Genomic DNA, 18,281 nt, shown 5'->3' on the forward strand with positions numbered 1-18,281 from the left:
CGACGCAAGAAATTAAAACGCGCATTGAAAGGTCACGTGGCCTCACCTGCATGCCCTTGTCGCTGATAGCGTAATTGTTGATGACCGAGAGAGAATGTTGGAAACGGGAACTGCCGATTCCAACTTCCTCGCTTATTAGCTGTGACACCGACTTGATCATCTGAAACGGATGGAAAGCTGTTAGATGACATCAATGCAAAGTATACGATGTGTAGAATTCCTGGGATGCGACCCGCGGTGATTGACTCACCCAATACTGACCTATACAAAATACCCTCATGTGCATTATGCAAGGTTTTGCATACACTGAGGTACAATCTGTCAACGTTTGGTTTATTCATTACCCTTGGTGTTTAACCGCTTCATGGCGATTGGAAGTGGAAAATGACAACTTGAAAATGGTTGGACGAGGTTAAAACATTTGAAAACCGAAACTGCGACATAAATAATTCACTAAACCAAAACGTTGCATTAAAATAGTGAAAATTTAGTCAAACATTCCCGACATTTTCTTTACAAGACTGCAGATAAATCACTACAAATAGTTATAAATATAGTTGTATTCCCCAAAATGAAATCTCTAGAAAACTTCCCTGTAAGTAATACTTAGAAAAGACAATCTCTAGTGTCCATATATAGAACAACCGACGCGCCAGGTAGCATTAAAAGCCACACCTTACACGGCCAAAACTGACAACCGATCAAAATTGCGACGTCATTAACTTTCGGGGAACTACCACAAAAGGTTGACTAAAAGGCAGCAAATGTCTGCGCCTAAATTTAGCCGACGTCACTTTTCGGTCAACTTCCGGGAAAACTGAGAGGCCAGTGACTGGTCACGTGACGAGAACACGCATTCGGAAGAATCTGCGTGCTGTGAGTTGAGGGTTCGGGAGGCGAATAAGGGGAACGAGATTAAGGTTTTTAGGGCGGAGTTTATTTGGCCGCGCAAAAACGCGACAGACTATGAGACAGATAGTAGTGGAAATTTGTCTGCCCGCACTAATTTAGGTCGGGAATTAACGGAAGTTTCAACAAATAGCGTTTAACGAGTCACGATGTGTATTATTAATATTATTGTTGTGTTTTGAATGGAAAGTTACACGGGTTTGTTGGTTGTAATTTCAGACAAAATACACAAACAGGTCACGATAATAGTAACGACCAGATCGTTTGCGCCTAATTTAACACAACTTGCAATTCTCATTGTACAATTGCCACACAAACGATTTTACAGCTAATAAATATATAAAGCAAGGGAAGGTTGTGGTTAATATTCTTCCAACCGTGCAAAACAAGTAGATGGTACATTTCAACTTAACGCGACTTATAAAATCATAAAACGACTGTCTGTTACATTGCTGTCAGAAACACCTAAAGACCATCCGACTCAGCCGTTCACCAAAGCCCAGGAAGTGACAATCAGACGACATGCACTCTGAGTTACCTGCAAATGGGAACGCACAAAATTTCTGCCAGGGCCGTGTTCGAAGTTGCTCCTCATGAGTAGGTATAAAAGGGCGCATGCTTCCGATCTGGTGGAGGCGAGTCGTGAGTTACAACATCTCAGTGAATGGTAGATGATCGAAGCACACATGTCCGCCGAACCGCGGAACAACACGTTGGGAAACTGCGAAGACAAAAAAATAGTCTTTGCTTGAAAAGTCCCATTCACAAAACACGTTCAAAACGATCCGACATACATGGGTAAACACGACCGAAACGCCAACTTTATACGTAGAAAAATATTACTTGTTTTCAAACATGTGTTTGTATAGAATAAAGGTGGGAGACTGTTTCGACTCGGTGGTCAGAACTTCATCAATATTTGACAAGTAATGGGTCATGTGTATATGTACTGGACTATTCGTTTACATTATAGATTCACAAAACAATTCAATTACGAACTGAAATTAACGTTTGAAAGCTGCAGCCAAAAAAACAAACTTGGATTAGATTAAATTTAATTCCATTACAAATTGTGTTCTAAAGTGACAATACCAACATCTGGCGGGCTAGAATAAAAATCCAACAGTCCATAGTTTATCCATTGTAAAGTCAAGTCACATTGTAAAGTCATGAATGCTATTATTAGGAATTCTGCGCATTGTTAAAATCATTTCAGGAAAGGTCCACAGTTCAACTTGACACATCGTCTGACGTCATACCTTGCACAGGAATAGACGGAAGGAAGCGAATGCGTGTTTGAGCACGAACTCTGATTGGCTGATCTGAAGAAACGTCAGCATGACTGCGAATAACTTGCGCATCAGTGGGCTGTCGCCGTCACGTGATTGCAGTTGTTTCTGCGAAAACAAAAGTTGTGCATGTGTAAGTGGGCGGGTCTGGAAAACTTTTTCCGGAAAGTGTTGCTACCGAAACTAATGTTGTTTTTTTAGGCTTTGAAAATAAACCATGTAAGTACTCGTTCAATAACATCTAGTGTCTGACAGATCAAGCCTCGTAATTGCGACATGGTATTAATCCATTCAGGGACTGGTTTACATTAAAGCAAACGTCATAACACTAAAATATTAAACGATTAATAAACTAATGTTTTACGTGAACGCCAAATAGAACAGCGACAAATGGAGAAGTAGCGGTGATGTTTCTGTGTATACTTATGCGTGATCAATGGTGTCGGTTTTACATGTACTGAGCAAGTGTTTGGGTCATTGCGACTGTTATGGACACGATCCAGTCACTGATACGTGATTCACAGTGGGAAGTGGGTTGCTTTTTTAGTTACCTACTTTGTATTGCCTCATAAACTCGGCAAACATGTCAAGCACGATGAGGCTAACTTCGGTGGAAAGGTTCGATTCGAGAAGGGTCAGCTGACTCAGTTCCGCATCGTCGATCATGTGTGACGCCTCTGCAACAACCAATCAGAGCGTTGCGGCAATTGGTATACGTTTATTATAGGTTGGTAAAAACAACGTCGTATGCTTTGTTAAACAAAAGGTTCCTAAATAAAATTATGTTGTGGCATTTTTGAATGTCCATTCTCCAATTCGAACACATTAAGATATTTTTAACGTTACTTACGAGTAACCATCGGTTCTGCGACAATGCTGACATGTTTGTAATGTTGGGCCGTCGAAGATCGAATGCGGACGGGAAGAGATTTGAACTTGTTACTGTTCGTGATTTTAGAAAGAGAACCGAATCTACGAACGACAATAAGTTGTGTGAATTCGAGACATTTTAGTTGTTCGGTTTTTGTTCAACATCAAACGCAAATTGCAGTCAGAGATTGGTCACAAATTAACTCGGCTTCAGTTTTCACAAATTAATGGCCGGAAAATGATTGTGCGATAATTACTCTTATCCGGTTGGTAACGAGGAATCATGTGACTTGTATTGCAGATTGTCATTATTTTAAAACAAAAATCGAAATTTGCAGAAAAAATTATTCCAACTTTAAGGAGTTGGGAGAGAATATGTTAGTCAGCAGAATTTACCGGAAAAAATATTTTGCTTTTCTCCCAACAATTTCACGAGATTATTGGGACTAAACACATCAACAATTATTGATGATGTCACACATTATCATCTTACAAAACTTGCTTAATCTACTGCTGGGTTATTTTACTACCGATTATTGGAAAATTAAAGCCCAAATTTAAAAAATGAAACTGTGGTAAGCAATGATGATATGATGTGAATTAAACAAGGAAGCATGGAAACGTAATATGATACGTGATGATTGTCAATAACAAAGTGACATACGTGTACAAGGTGGCCATGTTTGATAACATAAAAAGCTTAGTATCGTAATGCCAGAATCGAAGACAATCATATATTTGAACCGGTGTTAGAGCCACCCAATGTTTAGCAGGAAAAGGAAATTAGAGCTCCCTCACATAGTAGGGGAACCACCCAGACCAGGTCGAGGCAAACGGGTGGGTTTGGAATTAGAAACATGCAGTACAGCAAACTCCAGGCACTTCGTGGGCTTACCATTAAATTACAAGCGTCGCAAACGAGGAAGTAAAACAGACGGAAGTAGTTCGTCCGCCAAGTTTCAAATATCGCATGAAAAAAAGAAAATTGCCACTTAGAGTGTTGACATTTGCGGTCAAACGTCACGAAACTGCTGTCGGCCAATTACATTAGGCCTGCCAAACTCACAATGATGGGGACAAAAAGTTACGTTACAAGATAAAATATGCGATCCAGACTACTTTACCAGTTGTCTTCGTCAGAAAATTCCCAGCTAACTCGTTTGTACGTGGAAGTGGAAACTTAAATGCTAACACATGTTTTTCTACAGTGCGTATATTTACATGACTATGTATACATGGCTGTGTACGTCCATCTATACAAGATAGTTAATATATGTTTCAGCACTATAGCAGTTATTTCTAAGCCATTCCTTTACCTCGTGTTTCTGCTCATGACTGGGCTACAAACGTTTGAAATAAGCAATTTGAAATAGAGTCAACACAAACTGCATTTTACGGCAGTCAAAAACAAAAGCAAAAACTCAGACACCCAGGGCCAGAAACCCATGCAGAGGAAAACGTACCTGATTCCCTGGAACTGCTGCTTTCGTCCGGTATAACGGAAGTGGCTCATACATAATCTGCGTGCATAAAAGAAATTATGACAAGCGGATAATTTTGACTAACAATAACGGCTTTTGTTCAGCGATAAACAAAAAAGCACAAGAAAAAGGCGACCATCTGTAATATGAATGTTTAATAAAATCGTATTGTGTTTGAAGGGATCAAAAGTAAATCTTGACACATGATAACGCTTTAAAAGCAGCAACCACCATTAACGTTCAAATTCTATAATACGAGCACACAAAAAACTTACTCGAGAACGTCGAAAAATTCGATCTGTTCCTCTGTGGTTGAGTCGCGCCAAAATCCATGCAAAGCGTCGTTGGGAAGTTGGTTGATGATGTGGAGAAAACACACGAGCAAACTTCGAATCTCGGTCGGGTCAAGACGTTCGTTTGCGGCAAATCTTGTGGCGCTTGCTGTACTGAACGTCTGTACAATATAATGTTGTTTGCTGATTAAATGGCGTAGGCGTTAAACCACAACACATGCACTCAATGTGTTAGTTTAGTATTTTATTTGATCACATACTTTGATTCAGTCAATATCTTTCCCACACGCAATGAGATAGTTTACCTTATCCACAGGCAGTTTTTCTGTGCCGTTCGACATATTGCTTGAATTCTCGTTGATCGCCATCGAACCACGTGATCCACGTGACAACAAGCTACTTCCGGGATTTGCTAAAGCATGGAAATAGAAAATGTAATGAAAAGCACTTGAAATACGTATTTTTGAAATATTTACGTTACTTTTGCTAGTAAACATGATACCTTTTGATGCGTGTAAATATATAATAAAAACGACAAAAATATAAAATGTTTTTTAAGAAATTAAATTTTGCCGGTACATCGCGTTGATGGCACGAAGTCAGGATTTTACTTACAAATGGCGCTCATTATATTTGGGTCGGTGATTCTTGCTCGAAGACTCCCGCTCTTATCACCGATAGGTGGCAGGGTGAACACGTTGGCCAAAGCCGGTGTGCTCTCTCCAGCGCCACGTAGCGGCGTGCCCGGCTCGGTCAAATCATCTCGAGATGACTGGAATTAAGAAAATGTTTGTAAATATAAAATGCGAAGAAACATGCTGCGTATCTTTATTTATAATATAATAGAATTTATCTCAGAATATAATCCACCAACGTTTCGTAATAACCCTGATAAGGTTTTTTTGCCAGAAGGTCAGAAGCTATATTGAGAACAATAAAAATTCCAAGGGATAAAGCAAAATACATACAGCCGCGAGAAGGGAAAATATCTTCATGCTAGAGCCGTTGGAACAATGTAAATATGCGCATAATATACTCACATGTGACCCATCCTTGTTCAAGGGAGCATCAGCATCGTACGAAAGTCGACCAACATTATCCAAGAGAATGCGCAGGAAGGGCAAATAAAGTGCAGCGATGCGTGACTGCTGCTGCCGGCTTCGGTATCTGGAAATAAACGAGGTTGGCAGAAGTTTCGACCACCGACACGCGAACGTAAATGCCTGCCATAATCTAATCACTACAAATAAGCAAAGCACGGCGAAGTTTAGCTGGTTGAACTTTAACATATGCCAAATAACTGCCGTAATCTCATAATCTATTACGTCATCGCCCACGTCTATATTAAGTAGCATTTCGAATCGCAACTTCTGCACAGGTCGGTGAAATTATAAATTTAAGTAAAAATATATCGACATTTCAATAGGAGAATTCCAGTAAACAGCGCCTTCAAACAAACTGACATATTTGAAAACAAATCTATTCGTCATTTAGTTGATGTTTAGAATGAAATTAATGTCTGGTTTGTGTGCTTACATGCTATAATACACACGATTTTTTGAGGGTTTGCGTGCAGTTTCATGACAAGTGTCAAAATATTTATTTTGCTGTAATTTCAACAAAACTATTGCACATTTTTTAAAGAACAGCAAGTCAATTTTCCATGAGCGACGATAATCGATTTTTAATACCTTCGCTTGTTTGAACGTGGCTGTGGTTTCATATATCAGTTTCAAGCAAAATGGGATTATCTGTCAGGCCATTAAGATTGAACACGCAGACGTAAGTGGTTTCCTACAATACAACAAACACAGCTGGGCTTACCGATCGTCGAAAACATGTTTTGCGAGGAGGTTTCTTAAGGTTTCAATGGCGATGTTTCTCACATCTGGGGTTTCGTACATCGCCGAACACACGCTCTTCAGCAGGAGGCCGGTGAGGAAATGAAGACGGCAATATTCGTCCGTCAAACAATAGCTGTAATCTACAAACACAACATACGTAACATAGTGCTTGTAGAGCTAAATTACAACATGATACAAAGGTGTTGTGCTTGTACAGCTTATGATATGAAGAAGATAGATGGATGTAAGTTTTGATGGAAAGACTGGTGAAAAGATGCTGCGTGATTTTAAGTACAAGTACATGGGAGCAAATACCGATGAAACGCACATAGTATAGAAACCTGCATGAAGATGGCTCATGCGTTTTATAATGCGCACCATTATAACAAGCTAGACATGCCGTTCAACTCATGACCAGTTAAGTAGGAAATAATTAGTTTCAAAAACGTAATAAAGAGAAATTTTGTCTTTTCACTGATTTAAATTTGGTGAGAGGCCAAACGCCGGCATATTTTAACCGAGTCCCTACAGACGTGCTTGCCACAGGAATGCTTTCTGGCGATGTGTTCGCTTAAGAGTTTACGAACGCACCAGCAAACTGCTTGACGCTTTGACCCTGACTTTTGGAGCTTTTAGGCGGTCTGAAAAACTCGCAATTATGGACCAGGATATTTTTATCAAAGAACTGCCAAGAGCAAAATAGAATTGTTGAAAGTTGAAATGAACCGCAGATATCTTCGGGCACAACTTCAAACCAAATTGTTAATTAAAACAGGCAGGGCATATATACAAAACATACATATTATTTCAAACAGTAACTTCTCAGTGTGAAAAGATTTAAATTGCTCGCACGTAAAACTGCTTGCCAAATGGTCTAATTCCCCCACCAAGATATTGCTTCACTGTTTCAAATGTGAAACAAAGCCAATTTATTTCCAACATGTCCCACTGGGAGTTTAATGACAGGATAGACTTGTATCCGCGGGGTTCCCATTTCCATGCATATTACACAAACACACGCACACATAGCAGGTTGCTTTATGGTGACAAGGCGTTAGAAAAGACGCACTGAAGGCGGGAGCGCACATTCCTCACTCTACCGCCACCCAATGGTGCATTTGTGAGCTTGGTAAATTTGAATGATGCGGTTTTTATGTGAGCTGGTAAGTTTTGACGAGCACGGAGACGGAATTTGCGGTTCTGACCTCTTGTAATCCTCGATATCCTCGCCCTGCGTTCTCCTTTCGTGATCCACCAACTGTCGTCTGACGGAGCAGCGACAAATGATATTAAAGCGTATCATGGATCATGTGATGCGTGATAACATTTCACACCGTGATTTTTATGAAGGATCATCACCGAGTTAGAATTATTAGCCAATAGAGATTGCTACTTGTGTGTTTTTGTTTCATCATCTCGGCGTGATTGTTAAATGAATGGCAATACAAGCAAAATGGTAAATGTCACAAAATTGTTTGCAAACAGTCATTTAATTGTAGTTATTTTGACAAATATGCCCACACTTTTACACAATTCGTTTTCAGAAGTAGATCTATGAAAATACAAACAATCCTCAAAGAAGTTAACTACAGGTTTGTCAAGTGCAGTTACCAACTTGTTGCGAAAGATATCGTCCTGATGGGATGGTGAACGCTTACCGTTTTTTGAGCTCTTGGCATTGCAGGCGAATGGCAGATTAAGTGGGATGTAATGTTCGTGGTAGCAGATGATGCGCAAGAACTCGAACTTCAACTCGAACAAGACCTGGGGGAAATTAAACGAATATGTAAGCATGCTTTTCGAGCGTGGTGAACTTTTGTGTAGTTGTGAACTTCTCTTGGGCGTCTCATTATACAACTATTGTAATAACTTTAATATTTCGACTCCCGAAACAATTATATTGCCGAATATAAAAGACAAAGGCCTATGACAAAACGATAGAACATACATTGGTACCCGACCTAGCAACTAGATACCAACTCTACTGTTTCTACCTATTTTAAAGAAGAGGAGCGAATCACAAACAATTCAATTCTGCTTTTTGTGCAACAGTGTAAGGAGTTTTGGATTTTGTGTTATTTATTTTGTTCCGCTTAATTCATCAACTTACGAACCTTTACCAACGAACCGTTACTGAGTCAACGCATTTAAGCTCGAATCAACACCATTAACGGTATTGCAGTTGCACACTTAAAAAGCCTAAAACGCAAAAACTGTCTATCTGTGAAAGCTCAAACAATAACGCTGACTACGAAACTTAATAAACAGTGGCGGTATTCACTTCTCTCGTTACAATAATTCATTTTTTTGCACCTTGTGGCACGTGAGGTCACGCTTGACTTCACAAACTTAAAAGTAAGTAGACTTTTTAACAAAATAAATACAAAATATTTGAGATGTTTTGAAAGTGTGAAGGTTACTTGGGTTTTGCGAGTAAAATTGGACGATATACCTTGGAATCGCCTGGAGCGAAATTGTCCATGTATTGGTTGATGAGTTTGAACACGAATCCACGGTCGATGTAAGTAAAGCAATGTTTGATAAAGGTTGCAAGACTAACGTTAGCGTTGTGTACGTCCGTGTAGTTGCTCTGAAAACAAACAAGGCTTTGAGTTTTGATTATTGGTTATAAAACATTGTCCAGAAACACGTCAAAAATTTGTCCACTTTAAAGAAAAAAACAAAAAAAAAAGTAAAGAAAATAACTATTTCTTTTTCCATTCCAAGTCGGTGAATAACTTTTTTACAAATTTAAATTATTTTTGCTCATAACTTAAGCTGGGCCTTTTAGCAAAGAACTTTATTCTAAAAAGAGTAAAACAGACCTTCCATTTCTTGGTTATGTGAGGAACAGTGGTTGTGCACAAGCATTGAACGGCGTGTTGGAAGGAAAGTGGAAAACGTTCGTTCCTCTTTGTTTTCAATCTAAAAATTTAAGTGCAAAAAACTTAAAATGGGTTGAAACTGTGTACAATTGTACAATGATCAGTGGGAACCCCTAGTTTCCCTCAGTTTAAGCTACAAGTGAAAGTGTAACATCGTACAATTGCCGTTGAAGAAAGCAACTAACTGACAAACATACACTATCCGTCCACATCTGGCATACAACAACACTTGTCACGTCATTCAAGAGAACACAAAACCTACTTCTGTGTGAAGATGAGATGTTGCGCCATGCTTTTAACAATAATCTGAAGGAAGAAGTTGGAGTGGAGAAGGAGTTTGTTGGATGTGAGGAAGTCGGCTGCGGTGGGACGAAGCATTGCCTCCATCCCATTGGCGAGTTGCTCATGGACTGTTTTGCTCTTGTAATCCTTCCACGGTGGAGCGACAAATATGTACTGGACAGAAGGGAATACAAAATCAAATAAAGACAGAGTGTGAAGGTTAAAGTTTTAAAAATATTAAGATTTGTAGATATTCATGTAAACATATACGCTCAGCATCCTGTATTTTTTCTTTTTGGGAATGGACCTGTAATATCTCAATATATACGCGATTTCTATTATAAATGTATTACCTTCAGATTTACGGTTCATTACTATCATTTATACGCGAATATATTCGCAATTAACAACATTTGATATTTGGTCTCACGGCATAAAACAATACTTAATTCATTACAATTGTTGGCTTTAGTTACATCATGTGGTCATATTTCACACCTTGATATATTGTTGTAATAATTGCTCTTTGCCATGCTGGTGACATGACGCGATCACGTGGATGAGCGTTTTCATGCAGTTCGCCTCAGAATCCGCAGTCATCCCATCAGCGGTCATTAAATATAGGAGTTGAGTAAGGATAGTAGGTAGATAGCGGATGAGTGCACTGTGATCGGCGGCAAGGAGGCTCTGCGACAAGAAACTAAAAAGTTATTCTTTATTTTAAGGACATGAAAATATTGTCTCTCATCTCTTATAAAACTGCACACATATGTTAAAAAGGTTTAAACCAAAGAAATGGGTTGAGATTTACCTTTAGATATTTTATGATGTCTGTGTCACTCCCAGTGTTGGAAAACCTTTGGCAGGCCTCAAAAAAGTTACAGATGTGTTGGTCGTCCGTGTATATCGTGGATGAGAGGGAGACGTTGACACGAAACAGTGGTTTTCCCCCATCTACCCACTTCACCTCGGATGAGTGCTGCGAACAAACAATGGTGTAAGATAGGAGTGTTATGTTGAACATCGTGCTTTTGTGGTCACAGTTCTTACATATGTTAACTCGTGTTACTGGGATAGTGAAAAATGTAAATGGAGGCTAAATCGGTCGTCATATAAATGCTTTTACAGGCGTAATATGGAAGCAAACGAACAATCCGTCAAAAAATTTTGAATCGCAATCGAATTAAAAAACCTCAACATATTGGTCAGATTAGTCAAGTAACGCAACAGACGTTGTGTCTAGTAGGTCAGAAGCTAATCAGCTGCCAACGATCGCATTTCTCCCGTAAAGGGCGGAAGCAACTCACGTAAATCGTAAAAGGTCAACACGCAGTTGCGACCGGAACATACGAGGTTCGGCCCTTGAACAGAGTGCGGATTTGCTACAACAACCTATAATTGACCATCAAAGGCAGCGGTGGCTTTGTGTCCTAATATGTCTCAGTATAGGAACGATGCCAACTTGTCCATATTGCTTCCTGGCAAACTGAGGGGAAAGACTTTTGGGCCAGGTGCTGTATTAGTGGTAGCGCGAAAAAACGCAACTGCCCGTTTCTTAGAACAACTTGGAATCACGGTAAAGCCTTCAGTGAGTGGAAGCTTTGGGAAAAGAGATTGGTGCTTTAAATAAGTGCACGCTCCCACTTGTCCTTCCGCCCAAAAGGCCACAAGCCTTGCTCGATTATCAAGGATTAAGATTTAACAATGCGTAAAAGTTAAAAGGGTCTACCACTTTTTCCAAAACTTCCCGTGTATTTGCACCAATATAGTTGGAGTATACGTAATGATAACATTTTAGTTGGATTTATTCTAATTTATATGAGAGCATTAATTATGTGACAAATGTATAAATGTTTAGCGACTTATCGCACGTGTTTAGCCAAACAACAAACCCTTCTTAGTTCGAGCCAAGGTCTTCATGCAATACATATTAAGTTGACCTAATTTGCCGGCATTGGCAAAAAAGCAGCTGGAACTCAACGTAAAACCTCATCACAAGATCAATCGAGCTTCGGCCAAACCGCTCACCAGAAGAAACGGCTCGGAAGTTTTTCACCGCAATATGCGTTGGAAACCGTGTAAACATTGCCAAATGCGCCCGGCGGTCGAGGGAATTAATTGCTCCATCACACAGAAATGTGGCTTTTGAGACCTTAAATCTCATTCCCTAAAGAATTTTCACGGACGGACCGGAATGCCTAAATTAGGCGATGGAAATTCTCCCCGATTCCTCCCCGCGAACCTTAATAAACGCCGCGAAATCACGTGATGCTGCAGGGAACTGATATTCCGACACAAAGTTAAATAAAGTGTGTGGACTGACGCATGCACCTTGTCCCACTTTATCAATGAGAAACTGAAAAACCAATATGGAAAACCCAGTTACGTCATGATTGGAGATGGGGAATCTGAATTTACTCGGAAGCGGCGAGGAATGAGTGACGTTGTATGCGTGGTTGGCCTCTGGAAGAATATTAGTTAACGGGAGTTTTCCGCATGCCGGGTTGGTTTTATATGCACAATTCTTATTTATTAATTAAAGTCTTGTTCAGAAATCAAAAATGGGTGCTGACCGTTCTGCACAACCAAAACCCGTATGTATGAAGACTGGGTTTATTTGAAAAACAACACAAATAGAAACTATTCGCTGGAGAGTTTACTACAAAATCCTTTAAATCATTTCCCAGCCACCTCACGGTGACCTTGCAATACACACGGAGGAATTGGCATCGAAAAATACATTTTGCAAGCAAGGTAGGAAACCGGCGAACTTGTGCAAGGGATCTGTGCGCAAAAAAACAGCGCTATACAACAACGAAACTCTTTTAAACATGCAGAGAGCTCACATGGAAAATACCCATCCAATTGCTCAATATCGGGTAGTTGGTGGCGGTCATAGGCGGGTCACCTCTTCGACCAATCAACGATAGGCGCGTGACTGCGGTATTACGTCATAAGCTGTTCGTGCGCCTCGTTCGGCGCAAAGAGGTTTGTGATATTGCGGTGACATACGGAGGCAGTTTTTGCTGCACGTAGGGTTGGGTTGGATTGGATTGGAAATTGAGGAACATAGGTTTTAAGGGTCCTGACCAGGCGTTATTGCATCTTCAACAACCGTCATATTGACTTTGACACCAACTGTATTTTTACCAAAATTTGTGGTTGCTTCACAATACATAAACTTGGCATTGGCATCAAACAATTATTTCGGGAGTCCGTGTAAGGACATTTTTATGTATGATTCCTGGCGTTTAGAAGATCTGTGTCTTGTCCTTTGTTATTGTTCGTAACTTTAGCTAGTGCGGTTTCGGGCAAAAAACTGTGCAGCCGCTCGTAAGCTAAATAGACAGAATCCTAATCTATAATTCATTTGTAACGAAGATAAAAAACGAATGTAAACATGATTCAACATTCATGCGGATGAATAATGGAAACCCGACAAGGCCGGAAAGATCGGCCACCCAAGCGCCATGTGGGTCAACCGCGGTATTCTTACTTCAAACGCAAAATCAATCGTCACAACACACCGATAAACACACTGTACGAGAAGTCAAGGGCGTGATTGGAGATGAACTGGCAGATGTTCGTCCGAAACCGACAGTAGTGTTGTCAGAAATGCAACTTGCCAAGACATCTCGTCACCTTTTTTGCACCAAATAATGAGATAAATAACACCAACAAACACCTTTTGAAAAGACTTGTGTCTTTCACCTGTTGCGTAGCGACACAAAGCCGATTATGCATTGACGCCAAGTGATCAGGTTCGGCAAATAAGAGTAAATATGCTGTTTTGTCCGTGAACATAACAATCCCGGGTCAGCCGTCCTTTTGGCGACATTCATTTTACGACATGGAGCCCACAGTTGACCGAAGCGGTTGAAATCCGACGCTTATTCATCGGCTGTGTGTACTCGGCGACTTCGTCAAACACGAAGTGACCCCAGTCCATTAACTTAAGCTTTAATCTCACCCTGCAGTAAAATCGTAAGGGCCTTCTTGGAATTGTCGGGAAAGGGGAAGGGGCTGTTCGCCGTTTACAGGGCAAAGCCTGGACAGAGGACAGCAAGTTAATCGATCAAAGATTTGAGAGTGGCTACATGGCGTTTTTCGGGTCGCCAACAAAGCGAGGTACAGAAAACACGTTTTGTTGTGAGCACTTGGATACAATAACATTCGTGATTTCCCTTTTCCAGTGCCATACTTTGATATACAAGGGCGTCGATATGAAACATCAACAGTGATTGATACAGGGATGTTTACGGTGCATTAACATTTTTACTTGGATTTCTTTTAACACCTCTCTCGTCTGCCCGGTTAACAGGACAACAGATCCCACCACGATTTCAAATACTGTTTGTAGCAATTTGTCTTCGTTCTATAACGTTACAACCGATAATTTGCTTTTTCGAAATCATCAAGAAGCTCTATTACAATAAGAATACTGTATTTGGAAGGATTGTGTATAGAAACAGTCGTCACAGGGCAACAGTCAGCAGTCCCAATGGAGAGTCCATTTTTGGAACAACACCTCAACAATCAACATAAGCCACGACCCCATTCTCCCGTGCACTTCGGAGGCCCTTTAAGAACCGTTTGAAGATCGTTCAACGTTGTGTTTAAGATCAAGGACGGGAGAATCTCCATTCTAGGCGCAGTTACTCTCACGAACCCAAGCGCTTTGTTTTTAGAAATTTACATAAAACTTGCACAAGTATTGTTGCACACGAAGCACACACGAAAATCTCATGAGGTTAAATCACTGTCGATACTCGCTCCCACGGAAAAGTCAGACATACGTACCAACCACGGCACGGGAACTGCTGTGGTGTATCAATGTAAACCCCTTACTTAATAAACTGCCGTGTTATCGACCCTCGTTTCCTGTTGATGTGAATCCGCTGTATGACAGGAATTAGAATAGGATGTTGTAGTAGGAAGCTTCGTGTCAATGGTGAAAATTACGGAAACATGCGGTTGGTTTTGACTTCATTCTGGCATTGAAGATTTCTGCATGACCAGCATTTATTAATTCACTACGGCTCAAGTAGTACCGACGTAACACAAACTAATATGCCTGTGTGTAACTTCTTGTCAGCATGGCACAGTGAGAAGTTTACAACCGGGTCGAAACCGGAATTCCAGGGTATTTTGACGTCACTTTATTGCACAGTTCAATTTACCAATTAGCGGGTCGCCAATAACAAATTGAAACTAAACAAGTTTACTAATGTGCATTTTTTGTAGTGAAACTTGGACCAGTTTACACACGATGAAATTATGATTGTTCGCCTTCAAGGAAGTGCAGACAAACACACTCTTCGACGCATCGTTTGCTTCACAAAGGATCCACCGGCAGGACGTCTCGACAAAAAGAAAAAATCGCTTTGGGATTTTGGCTTAAACTTCAAACGTGTACCACTCTTGTGGTTGGATCAACCAAGTGGGCTTGAACCCAAACTCAATGGTTTGGGATTAGCTGACTTTTGATGTAATGTATTGTTGCAATAGATCTAAAGTTCTTGAAGTAAATGAAGCACAATACACGATGTAGAACAAACGCCGCCTTTATCTTCGCAGTAAAACGCATGCGTAGATCTGGGATGTGGTGCAAGTGATGTGGTGAAGTTCAGACGCATGTTTACTCTCTGGTTCGTTACAAGGTTACGTTGTAGCTAAATACAGAAAGGTGCGTTTCATCTACCAGAGTTCAGTGTTAAATTGTGGTCATGTTGATATCACAGTAAACACACAAGTGACCTTTAAGTGGCAAAGTCTGCAGGTTTTCGATTGTCCACACACGTTTTCCCATCGACGGGAGGAACGAGCGATGGCCGCTTTCACAATGGTAACGCAAACTGATGTTAGAGAACACATAAAACTGCACACAAGCCAATGTCGGCTATAACCCGTTTGACTCCACCCTCTTGTTTGCCAAGGGTCTTGAACTTTGTTCTGAACAGATGGTGAAGAATGAGGACGTCGCAAAAATAGCAGTAAAAATGTCGTTTCACGGGGAAGGTCGGGACACGCACGCATGCCAAACGTAAGTCGTCGGCCAACCTCTTACGTCACTGCAACTATTAAGCGTCGGACGAGGAAAAAACGCACAGTGGGGCTGAGGGAGAAGCGGCGGTCTACATATTGCGATTGTGATAGCAAGCACGCGCCAGACGAAGAATTTTGTGGCTAAGGTTCTCATGTGAAGTTTAATGACTGTCTCATGAGGATTTTTAAGACTGTTTTTTTTTACAACGCTACATAGTATGCGTATTTTGAGGCGAAGTATTTCTTGGGTTGCTAAATAGTAAAACATATTTCTCTCGGAGTTGGCATTTTTCTTACAAGGTTAGTTGCAAGTTTAGTAAGAGACGGTGCATAATTTTGTTCAATAAGCACAAAATTGGAGATACATCGTTTAAAAATAAAGTTCCCCAGGCAACAAACTTGTTTCAGGTTTGATATGAATATTCGAATAATGTGTCGAAACGACATAGGTTTAAAGACCAAATATCGCCATTTTGAATTACGATATCTTAGAACAATGTCCGCCCCGCAGTGAAAGTCACATATTTGTGTCGACAGTAAGGTAGCATGACCTGCACAAGGAATTCAATGCGCGCACTTGAGCGACGAACAGCTTTGTTGACTTAGCGGCGCGCGTACAATGTGTACCCTGGTTACCAACTATACATCCCCGCGCCCACCGGTTTATTGCGTTTGAGTCAACTTCCTTCAAACCGCGGTTTCGAAAAGGTCATGTCGCAAGGAATCTTAAATGCGCAATTTTTTTTTGAGACCTTTGAGCCTTTTGTTGCGTATCAATGTTTGCGAAGCATGAAAGAGCAACCTGGATCGTTAAACCGCTTTAAAAAAATCAATACACGCTGTTATAAAAAGGTGTATGCGAGACGTCCTTATTTGCTAACAAAGTGTTGGCAAATGCTTGTGAGTGTTGGTGGTAGTTTGAACGTTACTACACTTTGAACGAATATTAGTTACCAAAAGGTCAAGGAAAATCGCAATCTATTAAAATTTATATTTCATAACTACAAAGTCGTCTTCGGTGCAGACTCACTCAACAAAGCGTTTCAATGTTTTTAATAAGCGATTTTTTTCCCCGGCCTCGAAGCAAACACGAGACAAACTCCATCCACGGGGGACTGAGATACCGCAGAAAAATCGACGCGAGTGGTTCGGTCTAAATGCCAACAGCGCCACCACAGTAAAATGAAAATAACTATCTCTGCAAATACGTTTCGTTATTGCAAACGGAGGTCTAACATAGAGTCAATGAAAACATAGTGTCTGATTTTTTGCTTGCGCGTACAATATCGTATCAGGTGCACTGAAGTTGACCTGTCAATCAAAGTTCATTTACTCTGCGACAGCAAGAATGTGTCACGAATCTTTATGAAGACGGTAAAATGCGGAAGATTGACCGCAACAATGCAGGGGCATGAAAAGCTAACAAAGAGCGGGGTTAAAGACCCATTGATCAAATCTGCAGGATTTGTCGGCGACTCGAAGCGACAGACAAACACTATTTGTTCGGGCGGTTGGAAAATATTTACCCCGTTTCAGTTTACCAAGGGCATGTTGTACTCAGATGCCTTTAGTTAAAATGTCAAGGCTCGGCGATTGTAAAAAGCGGACATTTGTGCAACTATGCATAGTTATAATAACGGATGGCATCCAAAAATTTCGAGAACTTCGGCACTAAGATATTTGAAATTGTTTCAAAAACGTTAAAAAACTGGTATAGGTTTTGGGTGAGGGGGTATCTCCAAACGACAATAAACACGTATTGTTACATACGATAGAGACTGTGCGTTGTTCCTCGTTCTCCAGCTAAACAATGCCACATTTTGTTAACTTTAAAAGCGGGCTAATGGTAGCAGGTTATAGATTGAATATAGAACCTTAAAACGACTTTGAAGCGGAATTGTGGCAAGGACCAAGTACCTGAGAACCCACAAATTTCGATGAGATTAAGATAAAGCGCTTGTCAGTCGGTAAGTTCTTCACTGGCGAGACATAAAGTTGCATTGTGTTGACTCGCTTACGAGAACGAGGGGGAGCAGCAGTGGCTTTCAAAGTTTTGAAACTCGGCCAAACCAGCGCTCCTGCATTTAAAGCTTTGACATAAACCGTAATGAAGTCGTAATTTCGCCAGCGTTTGATGTAGTGACGCCCGTGGTCTTGACCAGGACTTCAGTAGAGCTTCCCTGGGGAATATTGATGGCACGAGAGCTTTGAAGTAATCCATCCGTTGCCATGACATTTCCTTAAAAAGTTTTTTCGTGATGTTTGCGAAACGCCATAGTGTCGGGGGCACTGTTCTGTTTCGTCGAATTCTAGAAACCGCGCGCTGGAGGAACAAACATGTCTCCTTAAAATGCGACAGGCCTTATCGGTACCTTATCCCGTG

General features: G+C 40.7%; 1 protein-coding gene across 10 annotated transcripts in view; it reads right to left on the minus strand.

The window, feature by feature from the left end:
- LOC145901628 (dedicator of cytokinesis protein 9-like) overlaps window positions 1-18,281 on the minus strand; it is a 48,707-nt gene that overhangs the window by 12,151 nt on the left and 18,275 nt on the right. For 5 of the 10 annotated variants that reach the window (XM_082989386.1, XM_082989378.1, XM_082989384.1 and 2 more), the window contains exons 20-38: window positions 10,665-10,832; window positions 10,352-10,540; window positions 9,834-10,027; window positions 9,512-9,611; window positions 9,139-9,276; window positions 8,345-8,450; window positions 7,892-7,951; window positions 6,667-6,826; window positions 5,883-6,009; window positions 5,458-5,614; window positions 5,148-5,254; window positions 4,825-5,003; window positions 4,532-4,588; window positions 4,385-4,408; window positions 3,049-3,170; window positions 2,754-2,875; window positions 2,169-2,306; window positions 1,448-1,630; window positions 47-160 (exon numbers count right to left, since the gene is read on the minus strand). In XM_082989386.1, coding sequence (XP_082845512.1) covers window positions 47-160; window positions 1,448-1,630; window positions 2,169-2,306; window positions 2,754-2,875; window positions 3,049-3,170; window positions 4,385-4,408; window positions 4,532-4,588; window positions 4,825-5,003; window positions 5,148-5,254; window positions 5,458-5,614; window positions 5,883-6,009; window positions 6,667-6,826; window positions 7,892-7,951; window positions 8,345-8,450; window positions 9,139-9,276; window positions 9,512-9,611; window positions 9,834-10,027; window positions 10,352-10,540; window positions 10,665-10,832 — 2,445 coding nt within the window. The remainder of the gene's footprint in view (window positions 1-46; window positions 161-1,447; window positions 1,631-2,168; window positions 2,307-2,753; window positions 2,876-3,048; window positions 3,171-4,384; window positions 4,409-4,531; window positions 4,589-4,824; window positions 5,004-5,147; window positions 5,255-5,457; window positions 5,615-5,882; window positions 6,010-6,666; window positions 6,827-7,891; window positions 7,952-8,344; window positions 8,451-9,138; window positions 9,277-9,511; window positions 9,612-9,833; window positions 10,028-10,351; window positions 10,541-10,664; window positions 10,833-18,281) is intronic. The other 5 variants (XM_082989380.1, XM_082989382.1, XM_082989381.1 and 2 more) reach the window with 5 other exon arrangements.

This window comes from Ascidia mentula, chromosome 5, assembly GCF_947561715.1.
Source record: "Ascidia mentula chromosome 5, kaAscMent1.1, whole genome shotgun sequence".
In the NCBI taxonomy this organism is placed as follows: Eukaryota; Metazoa; Chordata; class Ascidiacea; order Phlebobranchia; family Ascidiidae; genus Ascidia; species Ascidia mentula.